The sequence below is a fragment of the Galleria mellonella genome, unplaced genomic scaffold, assembly GCF_026898425.1.
Source record: "Galleria mellonella isolate WM207_F2 unplaced genomic scaffold, CSIRO_AGI_GalMel_v1 utg64, whole genome shotgun sequence".
Taxonomy (NCBI): Eukaryota; Metazoa; Arthropoda; class Insecta; order Lepidoptera; family Pyralidae; genus Galleria; species Galleria mellonella.
The window spans coordinates 6,241,638-6,266,359 of NW_026442133.1; the positions used below are offsets into that span (position 1 = coordinate 6,241,638).

General features: G+C 30.4%; 2 protein-coding genes across 2 annotated transcripts in view; both read left to right on the forward strand.

Annotated features, from left to right (window-relative positions):
- Positions 1-20,832, forward strand: part of LOC113514036 (uncharacterized) — a 113,466-nt gene extending 92,634 nt beyond the window's left edge. Inside the window, exons 5-8 of the mRNA XM_052900038.1 lie at positions 16,346-16,479; positions 16,568-16,753; positions 16,905-17,115; positions 19,570-20,832. Coding sequence (XP_052755998.1) covers positions 16,346-16,479; positions 16,568-16,753; positions 16,905-17,115; positions 19,570-19,715 — 677 coding nt within the window. The 3' untranslated portion in view covers positions 19,716-20,832. The remainder of the gene's footprint in view (positions 1-16,345; positions 16,480-16,567; positions 16,754-16,904; positions 17,116-19,569) is intronic.
- Positions 12,372-13,438, forward strand: LOC113519548 (collagenase-like). Its single transcript, XM_026904661.3, has one exon. It carries the CDS (start codon positions 12,397-12,399, stop codon positions 13,255-13,257), a length of 861 nt encoding a protein of 286 aa, XP_026760462.2. The 5' UTR covers positions 12,372-12,396; the 3' UTR covers positions 13,258-13,438.
- Positions 20,833-24,722: the final 3,890 nt, after the last annotated feature.

The window sequence follows — 24,722 nt, forward strand, 5'->3', positions numbered from 1 at the left end:
GTTACGTAACTAGGATACATCTGAACCGATACGCATCGTGGATTTATGTGCGGACCCAATGTTTTCTATTATTGGATTTTCGGTTGTCACAATAAACAACAATTTATATTTTTCTTGTATTTTTTGTTCATGTTTTTCCTGTTTTAATATATCATATACATATAAAAAATATTTTCCGATAAGCTAATACTTCATTCACATCAGATATCACCTTTGTAATTTTGTAATAACATATGATTGTACAAAAGTACTAAATATTCATTTATCTTAGAAAAATACGCATAAATGTAAATACAAGTGTTGTTTTAAATATCGTCATTAACCATCTATTTTAATGCTCGATGAAGGAAAACCGTGTCACGCATTGCAAATAAGCAGCACGCTCCATTAGTATCGACCGCAAGTTACTCGCGAATTCCGACTCTATGTTCCCCGAGATAAGATAAATATAAGTATGTTTTTGACAAACGTATAGAAGGTTATTGCTGAAAGATACGAATGGCTGAATGGAATAAAGCTATTTCAAATCAGTAATAGCACCTCCATTATTAGGTTTTGAACGTTTTCGTTGAATAGTGCAAATTTAGCTAGCTCTGACTTGAATAAATAGCCGATGTGGGTGTGGAGCCAAACTACTGAGTTAAAGCAGAATTCTAAAATACTCCACTGTACTTGCTTATTTAGTTTACATTACGATTTAGGCGTAGGTAGATACTAAATAAAGCCTACAACTCAGATAAAATCGGTTCCATATTAGAAACCGAAACATTTATTATTTATATCCTGGTTAAGGTTAAGACCTGCCTTAACTATTTCCATTTTTCATGGCCTTTAGTTAACACATATGAATTTTATATAAATATTGAAAGACTTTAGAAATTTGCAAAAAGTCTAGATTTACACATTTTACCCTCCTATTACTAATTGTGCCAGTGATAAGTTAATCAACCCCATTTCACAAATATATTATAGTTATAAATATATTATAAATATATTATAGTTTTTTATCTATAAAGGATAGACGTATATTTGATACGAAACTAAGAGTTAAAATTTTGCATTTATCTTGTTTATCAAAAAGCTATGAATATCTATTACCTATATACCAAGCTCAAAAAAACATACAATTATTGCATGATATTGTATATTGTTTATGTATAACAAAGATTTGTAATTAAAATTTATGAGAGAAATATAATAAATTTACATTATATAAATTTAATTGGAATACATTTCCTGACTCAAGGTATTGATCATTGTAAGGATAAAGTTCCTTATTCTTATGGTATTGCAATAAATAAAATAATAATAATTAATTAGTCACTATTTTTGTACCTACCAATAAATACCTATCAAAGTTATCTTTAGACTGAAAGTAAAATTAGATAATTATAAGAACCAAAAAAATCTTCTCCATTATTCATTCTTTTGTCAGAGTGGTCATGGCTGTACAGGTGGCGTAATCTTGATTAAAGGTCACTTTTTTACTATTAAGTAATTTACCTCATAGAAAATGGCTCCCATCACTCATGAATATTAACAATATGGAGTGTTGTACGACGATTCACGTTTATTACTGATATATTATTCCCACTCCTAGTATTTAAATTAACTAGAGATAGTAATACCCCCACACCCCTACATAATTCTAAAATAAAATATTTCCTAAACAACTGTCTTGCAAAATGGTTCTCTTTTACGTAGGTAATGCTGGAAGGTTTATTTCTACTCTCGGATCGTTTATCAAGCCCCGGTCGTGCAACAAATATTGTGGTCTCGTTTTTATTGAGAAGTATTCGTTCTCGCTGCGTATTTTATATGGACCACAAAACGCAACGACGTCACTGAATGCAAAATACAATATATAAATACAATATATTTTATCATTGTAGTATGCTATACTTACAATATATACGTCATATATATAAAAATATTAAGTATATACTTATATCTATTATATTTACAATAATCTTTTGATATTTACTTTTGATTAATTAGTCTCCCATCGAATACATGTCGTATTACTTTTATTAATCAATTTTGAATATTATCTATACTAATATTATAAAGAGAAAAGATTTGGTTCTTTGTTTGTAAAGGATAAATTTGAATACTATTCAACCCATTTTAAAAGTTCTCTCACATATAAGCACTGCATAAGTAACAATACTCCTTTAAAAAGCTACATCTATCAACGAATAAATTTATTTTTGAAAATTCTATCTTAAGACATAATTATAATTATATTTTCATTATCATCATCATCATTGTTTGCCAGTATAAGTTGCATAAAAATATGTCATGCAATAACAACCCATTATTGTTCTACTGCTGGACTTTCTCTGTAAGAAAAAACCTTAACCTATTACATTTATTTCTGTTGTCCAAGACAATTTATTTATTCTTGTACAAGTATAATGTGCCGAGTTCCTCTAATCGACTTTTACGTGTACGACATCTGAAGGATAAAAAGGAATGACAACACATTGTATTCTTATGCCTTTACCACACGAATAATATAAATGACAGCTTGTTATTAATGAAATAAAATTAAATAATTCAACTGCTTGTTGACTTGAAATGACCTGCCAAATCTATAATTGGCGTGCACATAACAATATAGCTTACAATTTAAGTTACTTCTATTTAATTTAATGATAATAATATCGTATACTATAGTTATTCTAGACAAAATAATTTAATTTCAGTAATTATTACACAATACAATTATTTTTTTAAGTGTATATATATATATATATATATATATATATATATATATATATATACACTTTATTGCACTAAAACATACAGTAACAACAATAAGTTAATAACAATGTTAGCAAAGGTGAACTTATCTCTTAACAGATTTTTTTTTCAGTCAACCTAACACAGTGTCATAGGAAGTAGTGAGTGGGCAGTAGTGGTGGAAAACAAAAATCAAAATAAATCAAATTTAATGATTGCTATGATGATATGATCATTTTTCTAATATTTAATTAATTTGAATGGTCAATTTTAAAATCTTTAAAATATTGCATTTCGATGTTAGCTAAATTTATATTATATTTATTATAAATTTTAATTGCTATATTTTTGCTTTTCTCAAATATTATGCTTTTGTATAAATAATTGTGCTGGATCTCTAGCTCTTAGTAAAAGATTAGTAGTATTAAGTTTAAGAAATTTTATAGTATTTTCACAAAACAACCACATTGAATAATATACATGCTAGTTAGAATAAGAAGTTGATATTTCTTAAATAATGGACGATAAGACACAATTTTTTCTTTAAAGTCTGTTAGTACATATAGTTGCCCCATAGAAATAAACTATACCTAAGCACAAATGCAAAATGCCCGTGGTATGCAGTGACGGCAGTTCTTTCCTCTATATATTTAAGTCAATTAATACATACAAAAAATTTTACGACTTAGTACAAACACTCTTTATATAATATTTCCAATTGCAATTTTTGTTCCATATTATTCTTAAAAATGTTGTAGTTTCTTGTATGTTTTGATTTTTATGACAAATATTTCATTTACTCTGCTTCACGTGATAGTCAGAGAATTGAACATATGTATGTAGTTTTACTTTTAGGTCATTGCATTCTAGTCACTCATATTTATATATGTATATAATCATAATTATGGAAAAATATTTTTGTCTTTACAAATATAATGTAGATAATAACAGATAGGATTTTTTAAATTGTAATGCGGCCCGCATGTTACGACTCAAATGGAATTCAGCATAAATCAAACCAAATCATGTAGGTACACAAACCGTAGGTCACGCAATTACCTCTTTATACGAAAACTAGTAATTCCCCGCTAGTTTGTCTTTGTGAATAATATAGAATATGCATATTTATACTATAGTGCATATGTGGAAATATTCCGCACGCCAAAACCTTAATGAAATTTCAATATCATATCTTCAATAAGAGGAAATATCTAAATACTGGGAAATACGGAATACCAAATAAATTGCATAATCTTATTATAAAAATACAAAAATATCTGCACAGAAGAATACGTTTAATTTATAACATTAAATGCCTATTTTCAATGTTATTTTAAATTTAAAATTATTATCTAACTTTTCAACTACATATAATATTAAACAGATGCTAAATTAACTAGTTCTCGATTTTAATCATTAATATTCTATACGTCTCACTCTATATAGTAAGAAAATTAAAAGAAATATAAGAATTCTGTCTCTAATAATTTACAATTTTTTAGAGGCTGTGACCTCGGCGTCACCAGTAAAATGATAAATTGCTTTACTGTGACATCTCTGTTGATGCGACGACAACAAGCGATGGTTTAAAAATTAATTAATTAAGAAAATCACGTAGTAAATCATCAACCATTTCAAATACAAATAGGTAAACAACATTTATATATACTACATACTATATGTATATATAATATTATATGAAAAATACCTGTGGTCAACTTCGAGAAAAATCAAGTGAAGAATATTATTATTACGATTGTAATAGTTAAGAGTATAATTTTCGATTAATAAATGTTTATGTTATTTAAAATACGCGTACTTTGTCCCACTCTCTTTTTTAAAATCATTTTGTTATTTAAACAAGTGACCGTATTAAAAACTTCATAATCATACGTAGTTATTATGGTATTAACTATGTCGATATTATTTTAACATTGGACTTATTCACGATGGAAATGGATTACTGTTAAATTTATGCTCTAAATTAAAATAAAAGAGATTACTTTTTTATCAAGAGTATTTGAATCTATCTTAATATATCCTATGGCAGAAAACGCATATAATTTTCTTATATTTTACACGTCGTATATATTTTTAAAGAGATGTAGTTTAACATATTCACATAGCAAAAATTTTATAATATGTCATTTTTTATCTATCACCTGATTCTGAAAGCAATCCAAAAGTAACTAGAATTGTCAACTAAAACACACAAGGACGAGAATGTCAGATACTTTTTTCGAACAAAATTTTAATTTACAAATTTCGCATGTTGTATTTGTATAACTACCAATTACGACGAATATACAGTCCGGATTTAAATAAATATAGACTAACCATAGTAAACTAGATTAGACCAGTCTCTTCTAGTACAAGTAGCACTCGTTCACGAGTATCACAGGTAAACCAACTATCACAGCGTTTAAACAACCCAGCCCACGACGCCACCGTTGGTCTGGACATTTCAATCCCATCAAAAATATAAAATTTTAAAAAGAATCAAGCCTCGCAACACAGTTTTCTCAATACCAAAATTGTGATGTCTCATAGAGTCAAGTCAGTTATTTTAGTTAGTGTCCATAGAAGACCGTATCAATATTAAACATCTTTATTTCTGCAATAATTACTCGTATAATGAATTATCAATTACACTGCAATTTCTATTATTAAGTGCACTATTTAGATTTACTTATATATATATATTAGATTTTTTATTAGATTATTCTTTTATAATTATAATGCCGTGACAGTGACAACATTAAAGAACTTTGACTAACGATAATTAATAAACCATAAGGTATGATTATTATATATATTGGCAATATATCCAATTATAGTATTTCCCTTGTTCGCTACAAATTCAAACTTTTTGCTTAATCCACTATGAAGTTATAGATGGGTCAACAGTGCCATGAGTAAGTCACTTCTAGAAAAGGATAGTACGACCGTACTCGCCTTGACGGAGACACTGCCATACTCCCTGATAAGCCTGAATTATTCAAGTTACCTTATTTTTAAATTATTTATTAACCGTTTTTGGTATCACTGAACTTTTCCTATTAACTAAATATTATATATATATTCTTTATTGCACTTGTAAGTTACATATAAAATAATCTATTTATAAATGTTGTGAGCAAGGGTGGACTTATCTCTGACAGAGATCTCTTCCAGTCAACCCAGTACAGTAAGAAAGCATTTCGTTAGCGGACAGCTGAAGTGCTACAACTATTAATACATAAACAAATATACAGTTAAATAAAATATTAAAATATATAATAAAATATTACATAAATACATACACTATAAATATATACAATACCTACCTACTTATATAGTATATGTTAAAATAAATTAATATACTACATACATTAGAAATTTCGTTTAATGATTTTAAGATTTGAGAGTTCAATTAGAAAAATACAAAAAAAAAAAAAATATATTACTCAAGGGAAAGAAAATGTGATTTTAACCTCTTCTTGAAAGAGGTAATAGAGGGACTCTCTTGTATTTGGGAAGGGAGTTTGTTCCATAACTGGACAGCTCGATACGAGAAAGAGTTGCCCATAAAGTGTGTCCTACACACAGGAAGTTCAAGCATCCTGGATTGCAGTTGACAGGAGCGTTTAGGACGGACTGGTGGTGGTAATAATTTAAACCGGGAGCGGAGGTACGATGGAGAATTGGGGTTATTGAGTATGTTATAAAGGAAAGAAAGGATGTGCATATCACGTCGAAGTCGGATAGGGAGCCACTTTAACTGGTTGCAAAAGGCAGACACGTGATCGTATTTACGAAGACCAAAGATGAACCTAATAGCTAGGTTTTGTAAACGTTCCAGCTTGTTTAGAAGCTCCTCAGTCACATCCAAAAAACAGACGTCGGCATAGTCAAGTATTGGGAGTAGTAGAGATTGTGCGAGCATAATTTTTGTGTTTACCGGGAGAAAGTATTGGAGTCGCTTGAGAGAGTGAAATGAAAAGTACATGCGTTTACTGAGTTCATTTATATGACATGCCCAAGACAAAGTGCCGTCCATTATGAGACCAAGGTTCTTAACTTTCTCGGCATAAGCCACTGGAACTCCATCATAATAAAGTGCCGGTATCTCGGACCAATTCAACTTGCATCTCATCCTGCTGCTGCCAATAATGATGGCTTGTGATTTAATAGGATTTATGAGAAGTCCAAATGTATCAGCCCACGATTGTATTGCACATAAATCAGTATTTAAGGCAGCAATGGCATCAGACAATCCAGGCAATGCGAAGTGTCTGTAGAGTTGTAGATCATCCGCATACAGATGGTAGGGAGAATTAATATAACGAGAGATATTGTTTATAAAAATTGAAAAAAGTAAAGGAGAAAGCACGCCACCTTGAGGTACACCGGCAGTGAGCGAAGACCAATCCGATGAAGCATCATTGGCTCTTACACACTGCCGGCGACCGAAAAGATAGGAAGAAAACCATTCAATAGCAGAAGAGGATACGTTTATTGCTCGGAGCACGGCAAGCAAAATGTCAAAATCTACTGAGTTAAAGGCACTAGTAAAGTCAAGAAGAACAATAGCTGTGAGATTGGTGTCCTCCATGGCTCGCCGAATGTCCTCAGTGATATTAAGTAGTGCTCCAGTAGTGCTATGGGAAGGACGGAAACCTGATTGGAAAGGGCATAACAGGTGATTGACCGTGAGATACTGATGTAATTGATTGTGAACTACTGATTCAAGGACCTTAGAGAGAATGGGGAGAATGGATATGGGGCGGAATTGGGAGAAGCTGGTCGGATTCGGAGTTTTGGGAATTGGAATAATAAAAGCCTTTTTCCACTGTATTGGGAAAACATTGCATTTCAGCGAGTAATTTATAATGTGTGTAATTACGGGCAATATCTCATCCAACACAGGCAGAATCATATCGAGGCTTAAGTTGTCACTGCCAATGGCTTTGGTAGATATGGAACAGATAATCTTTCTGACAGCGTCTGTGGACACCATACGGAAAGTAAAAGGAGAGCAATCAGGCACTTCGGCATTAGAAAGATATAAAAGAGAGTTGACCTTAACAGAATTACTTAAAGAAGAGGGAGGAGTGGAAAAGTGAGTATTCAAACCATTAAGGTCCAAGTTGTTAAGAGATTGATTAGAGGATTTGCCTATGCCTAAAGATTGCAGAAATTTCCAGACTTGTGGCTGGGAAAGGTTTTGAATGGTAGAATGGATATAGCGACGTTTGGCATCCCTACACATTCTGTTGCAGATGTTACGTAGTTTCTTATAAGCTCCGAAATTAACCTGAGATTTATCGTGCTTATACCGGGCCTTAGCTCTATCCCGCTTAGCCATAGTTCTTCTAATTACTGGGGATAGCCACGGAGCCGGTGCATGCCTAATACGAACAGGACGAACTGGAGCATGAGCATCATACAGTTTCAGTAATTCCAGATTTAAGATCTCTACCATCATGTCTACGCTATCAGCCGAGAGCAAACTCGACCAATCCATGCGTCTCACATCCTCTCTCAGACGACTCAAATCCATATGCTGAAAGTCACGAAGCAGACGAACCTTGCCTTTAGTCTTAGGAGGGCGTACCCTATAAGAAAGATATACTAGATCGTGATAAGAGAAAGGAGAGCACATTTGCCCATGATAAATGGCCATATAGGGATCAGAAACAATCATGAGATCAATAAAGGAAGGGTTACTGTTAGGGAAATAATGTGTCGGATTTGGCAATGTCAGTATTTGAAGATTTAGCGCAGTAGTTAATCTCTTAAGTTTACTCGCTCTGTTGTCATCCCTCAACAAGCAGGTATTTAAATCTCCCATAAGAATGACATGATCATACTGAGTCACTAAATTTTCTAGTAGATGCTCTAAGGTGTCAAAGTAATCAATCCTGTTGGAAGGACAATACAAAACACCAAGTAAGATCTTTTTATGGTGAATTTCCAAAGAAAGAAACAAGTATTCGAGAGAACCACTATATTCTGACTGAGATGCGCAAACCACATTCGCAGCAATGTGATTGCGAAGGTAGATCCCTACTCCACCTCCACCTGTAGGTGTCCGATCATTGCGAAAGAATTTGTATCCCGGAATGGCACAACTGACAGATGGTAGTGAGGGTTTTAGCCATGTTTCGGATACAAGTATACAATCAACTATGCCAGCGCTGAAGGATGTGAGAATATCAGTGTAATGAGCTATAATACTCTGAGCGTTAATATGCACTAGGGAAAGGAATTTGGAATGGTCATTAAAGGCAATACGCAATTTATTTTCAAGAGGGTCACTATCACATAACGAAGAGTCATGACTAGATACAGTATCAAAATCATCAGAGGAAGAACAAGAAAAGTAATCGTCATGTATATTCATAAATACTTGCTAAATGTATAAAAATAACAATATATTAATAAATAAATATTAGTAAATATATATTATTTTACTAAATATATCTGCAATAATAAATAAAAAAAAAATTGCTTAATTACTGCATAGGTTGACGCAATGAGTCAAGTTCATACTTACTACAAAAAATTAATTTAATTATATGTATCATACTAGTCTTTATCCGCAGCTTTGTCTGCGTGATCGGTATGTCTCGTATTGATTTACTGAGATAAAAAGAAGCATATGTCCTTCTTCATCACAAATAATACGTCTATGCCAAATTATATAACGATTGACTAAACCATTAATGCACCAAGGTGTAATAAACAAACAGATAAAGTCACTTAAATTTATATTAAGAACAAGGTCTATAATTATATTTTAACATCTTAAAAAATATATATAGTTTCTGATAAGTATAAATAAGGATATGAATTCTTTTAAGATGAGATTACCTATAGCCTAGATATACTATAACATTAATGAAGCCACCTTTACCACCTTTTACTGAAGTGGCTCTAAGCAAAATGTTAACGACGCCCGGTGTAAACATTTGATTCTTCTGACCCATGGAATCTCTCTTAAATATTGGTACCCATTTGGACTTTGGCACTCCCCTTAGTTTCCAATGCCACCCATCCCCCTCCTCTCCCTCCTAGGCTGGTACCAGCGAAGCACTTTGATATAGGATTTTATTTCGAGTTTTCCTTCGTTATTCCTTATTGCCCTTTGTTCTCTTTGTCGCCCCTCACAATATCCTGTGGATGTAAAAGAAGTGTCGTAGTTATTGTGACATCACTTTCAGGTACAATATCAACTACATTTAGAAACTTTAAATACTGTTAGATATATGTATTAAAAATGATCAAACATTACTTGTCAAGCAATTGTTATGCCACTTGCAAGCACAAATTGTGCATTTTAAAAGAAGCTACTTGACTTCTTATTAGAAAAGAGAGATATTGTGTAAATATATAATAGTACTGAGGTATTTTTCAATTATAAGAAAACAGTGATCATAATGATAATCAAACGTTCAACAAAGCATTCAACTACAGTTTAGAGAACCTTGTTGAATTCCACCCTAACTATGCTCGTACTTTTCATGTTAAAAATTATGCCATACCCCAGACAGGGCATAAATAATTTGCCTTAATCAATTAAGACTACATGAAATTAAATTAAAAATTATTAGGGAGCAGAGTTTTACCTATACTTAAAATGTAACATTTATTTTGATATAAATTATTATTATTATTTAAATATATATTGTATTTAACATCTCCCTTTTTATGGGGGTAAATGTTCAACCATGCGGGCCTTAGCCAAGCAATGGTTGACTTTAAATTATATATGAGGACGATGACAATAATGAGGAAAGAAATTTCCTGGGTAATACTGGAAAGGGTATGATTCCTGTAGACGATAGTACAATGGGTATTATGTGGATTGTGTACGCTTTCCATTGCTTCTTTATTTCTATTGCTAAGTCTGTATATTTTGATAATTTTTCATTAATAGTGCTTTGTATATTGTGTGAATTCGGAATAGCTATGTCAACTATGTATACTACATTATTGTCTTTATCATGTATAGTTATATCGGGTCTATTGAAATGAATGGTTTTATCGGTTATTATTATTATTAAATTAAAAAACAATGACAGCTATATATTTGAAAAAGTATTGAACACTAAGCCTTTACTACGTTACCAATTCCCAACATAGGTAGTTATTATTGACTAATATCCTTGGCTTAAAGGAAAAGAACTACATCCAATAGTGTAGGAACAGTACCATACCACCATACCACGAACCATACCTACCATAAATATTAGAGAAAATATATTTGTGTATAGACAAATTTAGGATTTTCCAATGTAAACTTACTTAAATCCTTGTAAAATACTTATCGACTTTAATCTATTAATTACTTATCTATAAGTAAATAGTAAAACCCCAACAATTAAGAGTATATACGTGAAATATTATGAAATTCATAATCAATACAAAATTAATTTATTAATCTGCGAGATTATCTACATACTACGAAATATTAGTCATAAATCATAAATATTATAGTTATTGTAGTGATAAGTGTCTATCTATACTTTTGTAATATTTAATAATAGATATTTATCATAACAGTTTTCCCCAAATTTATTTTCAATTACTTATTCATTTCTAATCGACCTCAATAATAATGGTTATCAATTCTTTCGTGTTTCATCATGTTATATTTATTATTGCGTATGACTAATTAACAGTCCAATTGTTAATTAAAATATTTTACCCGGAATTAATTCCAATATTGACGAAACCAAAGTAAATAAATGAAAGGGTTTCTCCTTTATCATTTTTAATTTCGCAATTAAATATAATTATTCAATATTATGGTGTTTGTTTGTTACCTCTTTTATGCCGGTCAATCAATATGAGTATAATATCCCAGTCACACGAATGAAGTCGTGGGTAAAAACTAGTATTTCATTAATTTAAAAGAAATCAATTGATGTAGATATTTTAAAATGGAAAAAATTTTATATAAAAAAATTTACACTAATAAGTAGCACAGTAATTATTTTATGGAGAAGCATAAATTTATTTCCGGAAATCGTTGTGTTCGAAATGTTGTTTTCATCATTCGCATTTATCGCATCCGCTCGTATCTAAGCAAGTTTTAATATCGTCATCATTGAAATTTATTAAAAAATGTGAATACAAACAAAAATTTGTGCAAAATTAACTAAAATACAGTCGAATTCAAAGATTCACTATTTTAAAGTCGTTTAAAAAGTTTCGATACTTAAAGCTTCATGCAACAAGCATTTTAGCAAAACCAATTATTTAGCATTTTCGACTACAAGATTTTGTATTGATCAAAATAGAAAATAGATTCTGGAAAAAATTATTCTCTGTTGTTCCATTCGATTGATGAACATTTGATAATTAAATTCCAGTATAAAATACTCAGGATTTAACACACCATATTTACTTATTTTAATAAATCTGATGATATTTATATTTTATTACTAATAGCAACTGATATCAAAAAGTGGTATTAATATCTAAATGTCTACTTAGATATTAATACTAAGTACAGCGATTTTCCTGGGTAATAAAAGTATTGTATCAGATTAACTGTTATTAATACTAGCTCGCAAAATGGCTGCGTCGTGTTTAGTTAAAAGATAAGATTTAACAATCCTTTATAAACAACAGAGTCGCTGACCTCTTTACAATAACGCTAAAATGCGTGCGATAGTTGTATTGTTCCTTCTTTGTGTTAATCTGGTGTGGGTTCGTACTATACCCAGTGAAGATTTCGTCGGATGGCATGAAAAGGTAGGAATTAAGAATGCCCAGGAAATTAAACAACTTGAAGATCGCATCGTTGGCGGCACTGTAGCTCCTTTGCACGCTCATCCATACCTGGCCGGTCTCCTAATAGATGTTATTGGCTTTTCGCAACCATCAGCATGTGGAGGATCACTCATTTCGTCTACCAGAGTTTTGACGGCAGCACATTGCTGGTCTGATGGAAGGTTCCAGGCTTATCAAATTACTGTAGTCCTGGGATCTGCGTATCTTTTCCACGGTGGAATCAGAGTCCTTCCTTATGCAATAGCACTACACCCGCAGTATAATCCAAAAACCTTTGCCAATGATATTGCTATGTTGTATTTACCAAATTCAATCGAATTTAATCAAGCAATCAGACCATTAATATTACCCTATGGCTCATTATTGACTATGGACTACACAGGAGTATGGGCGAGAGCTGCTGGTTTTGGAAGGTTCTCAGACGTTATTACATCTTCGGCAAATTCCACCATAGCAAGAAATGTTTTTCTTCAAGTAATAACTGTACAACAATGCAGAAATGTTTTCGGGAATTATGTACTGGAATCAAATATTTGTACTAATGGGTATGGCGGTGTTGGAATATGTCAAGGAGACTCAGGTGGGCCCTTAACAGTAACTACCACAGATGGACAAGACATTCTCATAGGTGTCAGCTCATTCGTAGCCCGAGATGGGTGTCAACTAGGATATCCTTCTGCTTTTGCTAGAGTTATGTCTTACATGAACTGGATTCGTGCACATATGTGACTCTTTGTTAATTAATAATTTTTAAACGCAATGTCTTTAGTGTAACAATTTTTCTAAAACTCATACGTAATTATATAAATTGCATAGTATAAATTGTACAGATTTTTTTATGTATTGTTGGTGTGCATTAATAAATACATTATGTTTACAAATTGTTCGTAATAATAAATATATAATTACAAATCTCAGATTAAATTTATTATTAAAAAACAACCTCTATTTGCATGTAGGTACATAAACAATAATTTCTATAATTGTTTTCTATCGTTGTTTCTTTAAGAAATTTTTAAACTATTGTCCAATTTGGTGTTTATGGCATGTATTTATTTGGCCACTATATAGCCTAACGATTGTCTTATGTTTTTAAAAATCAATATTTTTAAAAACATAAATTATTCATTAACTTGTACTTGTGTAGCCCAAATATATAGTACAGATAGAATTTTTATATGCGGAGAATGGTAGTTGATACTTATATGCATACTTACATAAATATATATGATGCCAAAAAGGAATCAACTGATATCTAAATGACATTATAAATCATGAAAATAAGTTAAATGTTTCCTGCAGTGATGACCATATGTATAAACACAGGTACTCACCATTATTTAAATAAACCAATATAGTGGTAATACATGTGAATAAATCTAAGTTTACACAAACAAAATCGCAGATCGATATTAAATTACTAATGATATTTTGTACAAGCAATAACCATTAGTAGCATATTTTTAGACAAAAGATGCCACTAATGACTACTACAACATTTACGTTAAGTTCAAAAACACAACATGAAACCAATTTTCGTAAAATTAATAAAAGATTTTTTGTGTAATTATTTATAGATCAGAAAGCATGAGAAACAACTTTAGCTGAACCCTGCTGACAATAATACCTTCCTCAAACATAGCTTAGAACTTTTAAAAGAAAGATAAATTGCTAGGCGAGCGGCATCGTATAAATTTAGCTTTTTTCGATAAGAACTTGCATGGAATTTTACTTAAGTACTTTAGAAATTTCACTATAAAGGAATAATTTAAAATATAGATTATTAATATATTAATTATAATATATATATATATATATATTATTATAATTAATATAATTATATATATTATATATTATTAATTATAATATATATATTATCAATTTTATACGCTACTTGACAACACATCTATAAAAATCTGTTGCTGAAAATCACATCACTTCAGAATAGATGCACTTATTTGGTTAATTCTTTTTTTGTTGTCAGAATAAGATTTCCATAAAAGAAAATGTTTGATAAATCAGATGTAAAAATGAAAAATTTTGTAAATCCATGCGAAGCCGGAGCGTCTTTAGTTTGCCTATCACGGCAAAATAAAGTTATTCAATAAAAATTTAAATTGTTTGTAAATTTAAAAAGAAGTTCCCACACTCCAATCTTTCTTTGCGTATAAATAATTACTCGTACTTACCAAGTAAACCTACTTATTACAATATTAGAATATCATCTCCAAATAACAAGTAACCACTGAAAATAAAATTGTATTATATAATTTATATTCAATAATATTTATTCAAGCTCATTATTTGTCCTTGGGGTTTATTATAAGAGGTGATTAGCTGAAAAAAAAATACAAAATACAATGCAAGAACAGAAAAACTCAAAATAAAACGCTTTACCAAACCATGTAAATGGTCAACGCTGTAACAATTGTATGATAATCTTACAATGAAAGGCTAAAAATTAGTTAAATGGATTATATTACGATAAGAAATTACACTGAAATTTATAAATGTATATTGAAAACAATAATTAAATCAAACGTTATACTACCCTAATACATATTTTGGCGAGAACAGGAAGCGTTGAAAATGGGAACGAAGGGAGATTGTTTCAGGAAATATAAGGTTGTCAAATATCTCCCTTCCGCTTTTTTGCTCTTTATTCAATGCTTTATAAAAAGTGTTACAGTTTAGGACGATTCACCGGGCTTCGACCACGACCGTTTTCGCTTGATAATTTCGTATGTGATCCATTTTTCGTTACCAGTCACCATCCACTTCAAAAATGGGTCGACTTCGTTCCGTTTCGGTCCAGAAGGTTTTCTTGCGTCAAATCATGCGGCACCCAAACATCAAGCTTTTTTTTTTGTATCCAGCCTTCTGCAGATGGTTTAAAATGGTTTAGTAACTAACTCCCATCTCTTGGACGTTGTCACGAGATGCCACATGCCGGTCTAACTCGATGTTTTCCATGATTTGATCGGTATTCGTCGTCACAGGTTTTTCACCGGCTCGCTTATTCATGGTGTCGTTTTCACCCACTCTGAATCACGAAACCATTCCTCCACGGTTCGAAGTGATAGAGTACCATCCTCCAAAACACCATTAATCTCAGGAAACGTTTCTCTAGCGGATTTGCCTTTAACGAAGGAAAACTTTAAAAATAGCGCGAATTTCGGCGTTAGTGAACTCCATGTTCCACGTCTATAACTGTTGAACGCAATATCCAAACTAATCATGCATAGCGTCGTTTTGTAGGTTATGTCAAGACCTTTTAAATGATGTATAGTATTGCCAGATACGAGCTCTGTAGCGCTTTGTACATAGCCGCGAAATTCAAAAGACAAAAAGGCAGAAGGGAGATATTTGACAACCTATTATGTTAATGAATGACAATGAACTTATTAATAATTTATAGCTATTACAGAAACCCTTAGTGTTTCTCAATACACTTTCAGTATAATAGAAATTAAACTAAGGCAAAAGTATCCAAGTTTCCAGATAGCTATTGATTGACGCATTTTGTAGGTATAGAGCATAAATTATTAAATTAATTAATTAAAGATTTATGTCTTAAATTAATTAAGTTTGATACGTCATTTTTATACTATGCGTTCAAATGTTTAATTTGTTATCAAGGAAAATTAAATCTAAATAATTCCTAATATGAATATTAGAAAGTTTAAAGAATCTAGTACTTGTCCTTTTCTAATATAATCACATGATACATAATTATAATATGTAATTCATATATTAACATTAAGCTTGCCTTTTGTATTTTATTAGTCAATAAAGTATAAATAAATAAATATTCCAGATCCTCAGAAGCATCACCCACGAATTGACTTCCCTACCCACTACTTAAGCTTCGGTGAAACATTAAGAGCTAATTGCACCACCGCGCCTGCGCTTCCCGCCCCACACATCACGTGGTTTATTAATGGGAAAAAGGTAAGTGACATAAAAATTACTGTTCTATTTATATAATAGACTTCGAATAATTACAAAAACATATTTTGAGCTGAAATATTATTTTCAGATGGATGAACTAATTACTCATTCACACAAATTCCGTATTCCTATGAGTGAAAAAAATGGAAGGCGTGGTTTGCAAAGACCTTTCGAACAAGAAACAGTATTAAGTAGTCCACCATCCCTTCTTACTCTGACTCATGCGTCTCATATAGCAACAAAACCTCCAGGTTGCAGTCTCAAAAACCATCAGGTAAAATATCCGCACCCTATTACTTGCACATAAGTCATAGATATCTTAATATAAATTATTTGTATTCCTAGTATATTCAAATTTTATGCGTTGCTATTACTGAAATATTATTGGCATTAGATTAAAAAAGAATTATTTGCACATGTTCTAGATTGCCGAATTAAAGGACGGTCCCCACATCGTACATTCCATAAGCCGGCACAGAAGTCGCAAACCCAGTAGGGGGCGAGATTTGTACGTCACTGTATCTGAGCTACATCTCATCGCGACTGGCAGACTTGAGATCACCTGCGTCAGCACAATACCAGAATTCAGGAGTATAGAAGATAAATTCGCTGATCTCAGAAATGATACTGTCATTGGTAAGACAATACTTTCTAAATAATAATTTTCTTAAATATTTACGTATTACTACAAAACAAATAACATAGTAATAAATATATACTTAATTATAAATAATTAAAATAGGTTAAATTAAATCATGACATTTCGCAACAATTAATTATTTGTGTTTCTTTATAGAACAACATACATGTTGTAGCTATGGACGTTGCAACAATTATGCTCTAAATATTCATATACTTGAATGTCGTAAGAGCCAACTAAGGGAGGGCGAGGGATGGGTCGCAGCGTACCTCTTAAAACATCTCTAAAGCCTAACTGCGGTTGCCAATCCGCCTGCCAAACGTGACAACTACTGGCAAAATCTCCCAAGTAGGAGGCTTATGTTTCGCAGTGGACAGTTAAAAGCTGATAATGATGATGAATCATATACTTGATCTTTTTGCTTTTTCAATCAAATTAAGAAAGAAAATTAACCTCAGGATAACGTTTCAAAACCGTCACATGTATGTAACAATAAAAACATTTTCAATAAAAACAGCGAAACAAAATACAGTGAATCAATATTTTATATAATACCAATCGATTAATATGTTCCACAAAAAATTCGACTTCAATTGTAACAAAACCAGTTACTTTGATTTAAAAACCAAACTACTGAACCGAATTTGATTAAAATTTTATTGGACCAATCTGTAAGTTATATCATTTCAGATAAAAATAAGAAATATTCTAAATCAGTTTACAACTGATGGAGTTATGACGTATGAATAACAGACAAGAAAAAAATCATACAACCGAATTGGAAACCTCCTTTTTTTAAACCGATTAATAAAATTAAATATTATTACCGTCATTTACAAAATTCCATACAGTATTTGATACCTAATCTTACTAACATGCACTTACTAATATTTAAAGTGCCACATAGTCGTGTTCAATTTCCAATAGTGCGTTAACGAAAAATAATGGGCAGCCAACGCCATTAAATTCTAATTTAGAACTAACTCAATCAATACTTAAACATTTACTCGTACGTAGACTTACGAAACCGAATGGCTCTATTTACTTATCTGTCATTCTCCTTATCATGTAGGTATTGTTCAGTAGTATTTGCTAATTGCTATGGTTTATTGTTTATTCATCTTAGGGGAACATGTGGACTTGGAGAAAGCTTTAACGTACAACTCTCTTTAGTTGTACGTTAGGGAATTTTGAATATTTTACCAGTGTGTGGGCAGAAGGCAATATGCTTTTACCGTATTGATTTGATGTCAAAGCATCACGCAGTGCAGATATCTAAAGAAATGTCTTCAAAGTCTTATATAAAATTCCTGAGTCACGATGTTCGTTCACACTAAACTACGAAACTACACAAGCGATTATAATTAAATTTTGTAAATGCATATATATTATTTATTTCAAATTAAAAGATTGAATACTTTTTATCCCAATAAAAAAATGGTCCCAGTAAATATTGGTAGGGATAAAAAACGTTTTTCAGATTTTTTTATAAATTGGTGATTATGGAATGGTAACCCCGTTTGCGCTAACGGTATACGATAACAGGGCACCGGTGAGGGTGATAGTTGACAAAGAAGCAGGTTAGTTAGCCCATCGTGACGAATGCAACAATAAATCAATCACGATGTTTTCCGGAAGAAACCGCGTGGAGGTGGACCTGATAAAGTATATTTCTAGCAATGTAGTTGTTAAGCCTAGTTACTAACAGTTCTTCCTAACCCCACCTCACCTCGTTTGTTAGGTTAGCTACGTGTTATAAATATAAGTACACATAAATTAATATGTGTTTATATAAAGCTACTTTTAATGTATCTAGAGGGATGCGGGGAGTTACTAAACTTTGAAAGTAATGTGACACTATCTTTGCGAAGTCTTGGCGCGGAGGGCGCGAACCGTGATAAAATGGATAAAACCCGGTTCCAATAACCGAGATGCGAGTTTTACCCGCTCCAGAATTTATATATTTTATGGCATTTAGCTGGCAGGAGATAATTTTATCTACACTTCTGGCACTCAAATACTATTAGAGTCACAAAATTTTATTGTTGGTATTTTTGAAAAAAATTAAATAATGATTTTATTTATCTTCGAAGAGATTTAAATGGGTATTAGACATAAAATCGAAATATTAGAATTAAAATTTTAATTCCAGCAAAAGGTTCATTTTTATCTCGATTTATTTCTTGGGCTTGTAAAAATTCAGACATTATTATATACGCTTGGTCCGGCCCACCACGCCACCAACTGTCTGGATATTTTAGTGAGCATGATTTACTCAAAGCACCCAACCACATCATAGACAAATTAAAATAATTTCATATTATATACTACATAACCGTTACAGTATTCGCATATTATACAGAAAAAGGCATACGCTAATTAACAATAAAACCACTAAAGTATATAAAAGACTTAATCTCAGATTTTCTTATATTCATTTTATTTTTCAGTGGACGTCATCAGGCCATCAACGTATTCTCAACCGTCGGCCAACCTCACAGAACCAGAATCCAGTTCTTCTAATTGTAATAAATTATTAATCCCACACATATCATTATTTTTAATTCACTTTTTAATTCTAATAAATATTGCTTGATAAAATATTAATGTAGTTCTAATCTTGTGGGCTGTGATAATAACATACGTTCACACGTATGTTTGTAGTGCTTAAAATTTAAACTTAATCTCGGATGTACTTATTCTTTTAACAGTTAATTTAACAATCAACTCGAATGAAATGCTCTATCATATAGGTACATAACAACTTCTGATGAATTACTCTATATATAATACGAGTAACAATGGTTCAGTATTTCTCTGATTTGATGCAAATTTAACGAAATGAAGAGAGAAAAAAAAGTTTATTTTCGATATTCATTTAAAAATATATAAAAAGCATACTCTATACTTTATTCATGCAATCTGTATGAAATTATACCCTATATTTATAAGAATATCGATCGATGAAGTCTTTACTGTAAAAAGTAATGAGAACAATGTTTTTTTTTACAATTCAAAAATCGTTTTTTTTTTGTGGGACACAGTCTTTAATTATGAATTAAATGTTTCTTTCTTTTATGTAGTCTCCCTTAAGCTAGTTTTTCTTTACATGTCTTTTTAATTTTCATTTTAGCCATATTGGTACCTGAATCAGAAACAGTTTCATTACTAGGTATATATTATAACAGTGTATATTATTTGTATTTACACAACTTGGATGATACACAAATATATTCATTTGGTTTAAAGTAGCTATTCTATCCCAAAAATGGTTATATTAGTTCTGTATAATTGAAGAAAAAACGATCGTAATGAAACTGAGGGTAATGAATTATATTAACTCTTTTTTTAAATTATTCATCCTACAATCGTTTCTCATTAATAAAATGTACATTAAATTAAAAGAAACAAATTACGTTTATGTCACCATTTAAACAAATTTAAAACAACGGAAATTACACACATAAATCATCCACTGAATATAATGAAAAAATATTGAACCACACCTTTATTATTAATATATACCTATTTATCGTTTTACATTATTTCTAATAATACATTTCCGATATGGTTACTGTTAACTATCTCACTGAAAGGCACACATTCGATGCAGGCAGAGTACATTATAAACACACATAAAAAAGGTATTATTTACATTACAAAAGTTGCTGAAGGTAATTACAAATTTTGAGAGCAAATTTATTTTATTGTAGTGAGCGTAGACCGTAATAATATAAAATGTTATTAATGTACATTCGTATTCCTTGTTATATACTTACAGCGTCCCATTAAATAATATGCTATATAATCTTTAGCTTAAATTTTACTTTTTTACTTTGTTTCACTTGTCACGAGTACACTGAAGGTAATGAAATTAACAGATGTAAAATATTGTTTTTGTTTTGTTGTGTTTTCATTTATTAATTTAACTCCATAACTTATTTAAAAAAAATATTTGAAGATATATAGTTTAGGTTTTGTAAGTTATGTAGTTTCTTTAAAAATTTGACGGACATGTCATTTGCACCAAATCAGAGAAATAAAAAAACTATTAATTTACTTTTTGACAGTTTGTCAACCAAATTTTGTAGTGACACATAGGGTCATTTAAATGTAATGAAATTGTTTAGATTACATGTCGGACCAATGAATCGGATATACATGTCTATACTCACAATATACTGGCGAAAAATTACCTCCTTTCTCTATAGTTAATATAACCTAATAACCTATATGATAGAGTCCTAAAAATAATAAAATAGGTTGATTATGCAGTTGCATTTACCAAATAAAAATCAATCTGCAATAATATATACGTTATTGGTAAAATATTTTTTGTCCTGATAATTCAAAACCTAAGTAGTTAAATATAAATGAAAGAGATAGATTTATAAATTATTAGTTAAAATTTTAGATAGGTAAATCAAGCTTCATTTAAACTAATGACCAAAACGTAGTCAAAAATTTAAGTTAGGTACTAATATACCTAAATGGAATGAAAATATGATATTATAAAAAAATACATTATTGAGGACAGTACCAGCGGTGAATTAAATACCTATTAGATACCAAATTTTTTCATGGCCTTTATCATTTTACTAGTAGATAAAGCAACAACCTCAAATGTGTTCCATAGAATCGATCAGTCAATGGAAAAGATGTATGTTTAGTCATAAACAAATAACTTATACATGAACTATGAACATGTAATATTTTCAATTATCTGGAATGGTTTGTCAATTGATTTTTAAATATGTTTAATAGAGGATATTTTTACTTACTTTTAAATTTGAAATTCAACCAACACAAATAAATAATGCATACTTACTCGAATACTAATAGATATGACAAACTTAAATCGTATTGTATAAGATTTATGTATATACGAATTTAAGATAAATGCTTTTTAAAAATTGCCATTGTTGTGCCTAGATATTTTTGAAATCGCCAAAATAACATGACATATCATTATTGCTTCTTTGGAAATTTAAGTATCTACATATTTAAGTAATAATTAGGGACTAAAAGTAAAAATTATGTATAATAAACAAACCAAATCCCTCTCATATTTAAAAATAGGTCTTGTTTAAAGACAAATTAAGTATAAACGATAAAAAAAAATTGGTAAGTGCAAGTCAAACTTACTTCAAAGTGTTCTAAAAATTTTTCTTAGTGATTATTATATTATCATAGTGCACTTTATGTTAAAGTTAAAACTAAGTTGCTACCTTTTGTCTACTGACAATGTTAATGTAATATAGTCTTTGGTTAAAAATTCATTCAGTCATAATAATTTACTTAATATTTTTACCATTTGGGAACAAAACACTAACAATGTATTGAACACAAAGCATTAATACACGACGTCATCCCGCGTATCATGTTCTATTTATTATTTAAATTTAAATAATAATCTTGTTCTAGCTCCGCTTTACAAGAAAATGTTTATAAGGCATATACGAGTATGTATTAATTTCTTTCGAAACTTTAATCTCGTTCATACCACAATATTGGCTGGTATTACGGCAATATTGGGTGATATACAGGTGATTTTTTTTAATCAATATTCTCAACACCCTTCTAATAAAACAAATTTTGCAGTTTAAGCTTTTATTAAAATCGACTCCTGACTCCTGCGATTGCATTTTGCTATTTCTTACGTATTCATGGTACCTTCAGATAATTTGGTTGTGCTTGACAAGGTCCACATTACTATGGCAATAATCGCCATGGTTTGCCAAAATATGATAGTAAGTACATAATTTAGATGGCGAGGGAACATAATACTAATACGAACTTATCTAAACACGGACTTATATATATATACGTATACTTCTAAAATCATATATACAATTGTATTGTTGTTTTTTAATACTTTTCGAACTCTGAAGGTATTCACTTATTTTTGCCTTTCTGATAGCATATTTTTTATACCTTTACCATTAAAAATAAACTTAATATGGATATTATTATAAAACAGTTTATATCTATATTTTTAGTTATAATTATGCATAATTAGATATAGATACAGACTTAGCAGTCTTTTTTTGTATAGTTATAAATATAAATCCTTAGTATTCTTATGGTATAGTATTTAGTATAAATGTCATACGCAGGTAATCGAAATATTATAAATTGCATACAACAAATTAACAATCAAAATTTTCTCTTAACTAAAGTATTTATTTACCTATCTAAATTATAATAGTAAATATTTAATGTAAAAATAAAATATATTAAGCATCACCAGTGATACTTGACTGCCAGAATTATTGTAGTTATCATGTAACAAAATATCAAACATTACACGCCAAATACCAAAGCGCCCAATAATTACCATCTTTTTGTACTGAAATGAGGAGGCCCTTTCGCCCGTATTAAATAGCAAAAACGGTCCTAACAAAACCTTTTGTAACTCATAACTATCAAAAAATATCAATGCGCAAAGGCAAATAAAATATTTTGTTACATGAATTATTCAAATAGGAATAACTAAAATTTAAAAAAAAATGTAAATATAATTAAGTATATTATCGGGTACAAACAGCTACAAATAGGTACAGATTCAACATACGAGTTCGTTGGCCTAAAGACCAAGGTAAGGATTCATACCTTGCCTATAGGTATGCCTTTTGTACTTACAGATATTTTTTATATTTATTTAAATTCAACAGCATAGAGAAGATACCAAGTCTATATTTATTATAATGCTTATTTTACTTTTATTATTACCTTTTACATTTTCTCTAAACTTATATTCGGTAACGAACACAGTACATTCTTAAATACCTGATATCTAGTATCGTATATTTAATTATTTTTACCTATTTTGAGGCTGTCTGTACCTATCTACGAGGAGAAATGTGATTTTATTAATCAACGAAATTTCAAACAAATAGTATAATATTATCGAGATAATACTACCAAATACATATCAATAAATTGTGAGTGAATATCTAGGTTACTAAAATACATCAAGTCACGCAATGGAAATTTTCACCACTAAGTTTTTGCTACACAATTCTGTAAGTAAGCTAAGGAAAACTATAAAGCTATGTACTCGCACTCGTTCACGAATTAAAAAACACGCGGTGAAAACTTACAATACGTGTATAAACTTTTAAACAACTATTTAAGTACATTAAATTTAACAAATACGTATCTATTTATACATGAATGTTTGCCATTATTAATAATACTCGAAGCTAAATTTTATTGCAATGGTACTGGACTAAGCAGAGATGAAAATATGCCATCGATTTGAAAACAATCGGTCAAATGCAAGTTAGGCTCACATATTCAGGATTCCATTTATTTTTATTTAAATGAAAAAATATTTGAAATGGAAAAGGTATGTAGATATGAAATTAATTGATGTATACCAAGACTATTATTATAAACTCGCCGGAATAATTAAGTTTGTTTCTAAAGTTTTTTGATAATTGACTCAAAACTGTGCTTATAATATATTTACGCTAACCCACGAAACCGCTCAACTGATTTTAATGGAATTTTGTAAATGTGTTTTGTTTGAAAGGAATAAATATGTGTGAATACAAACTACTAAGCTATATACTTAGTATCACATCATAAAATTGAAGAT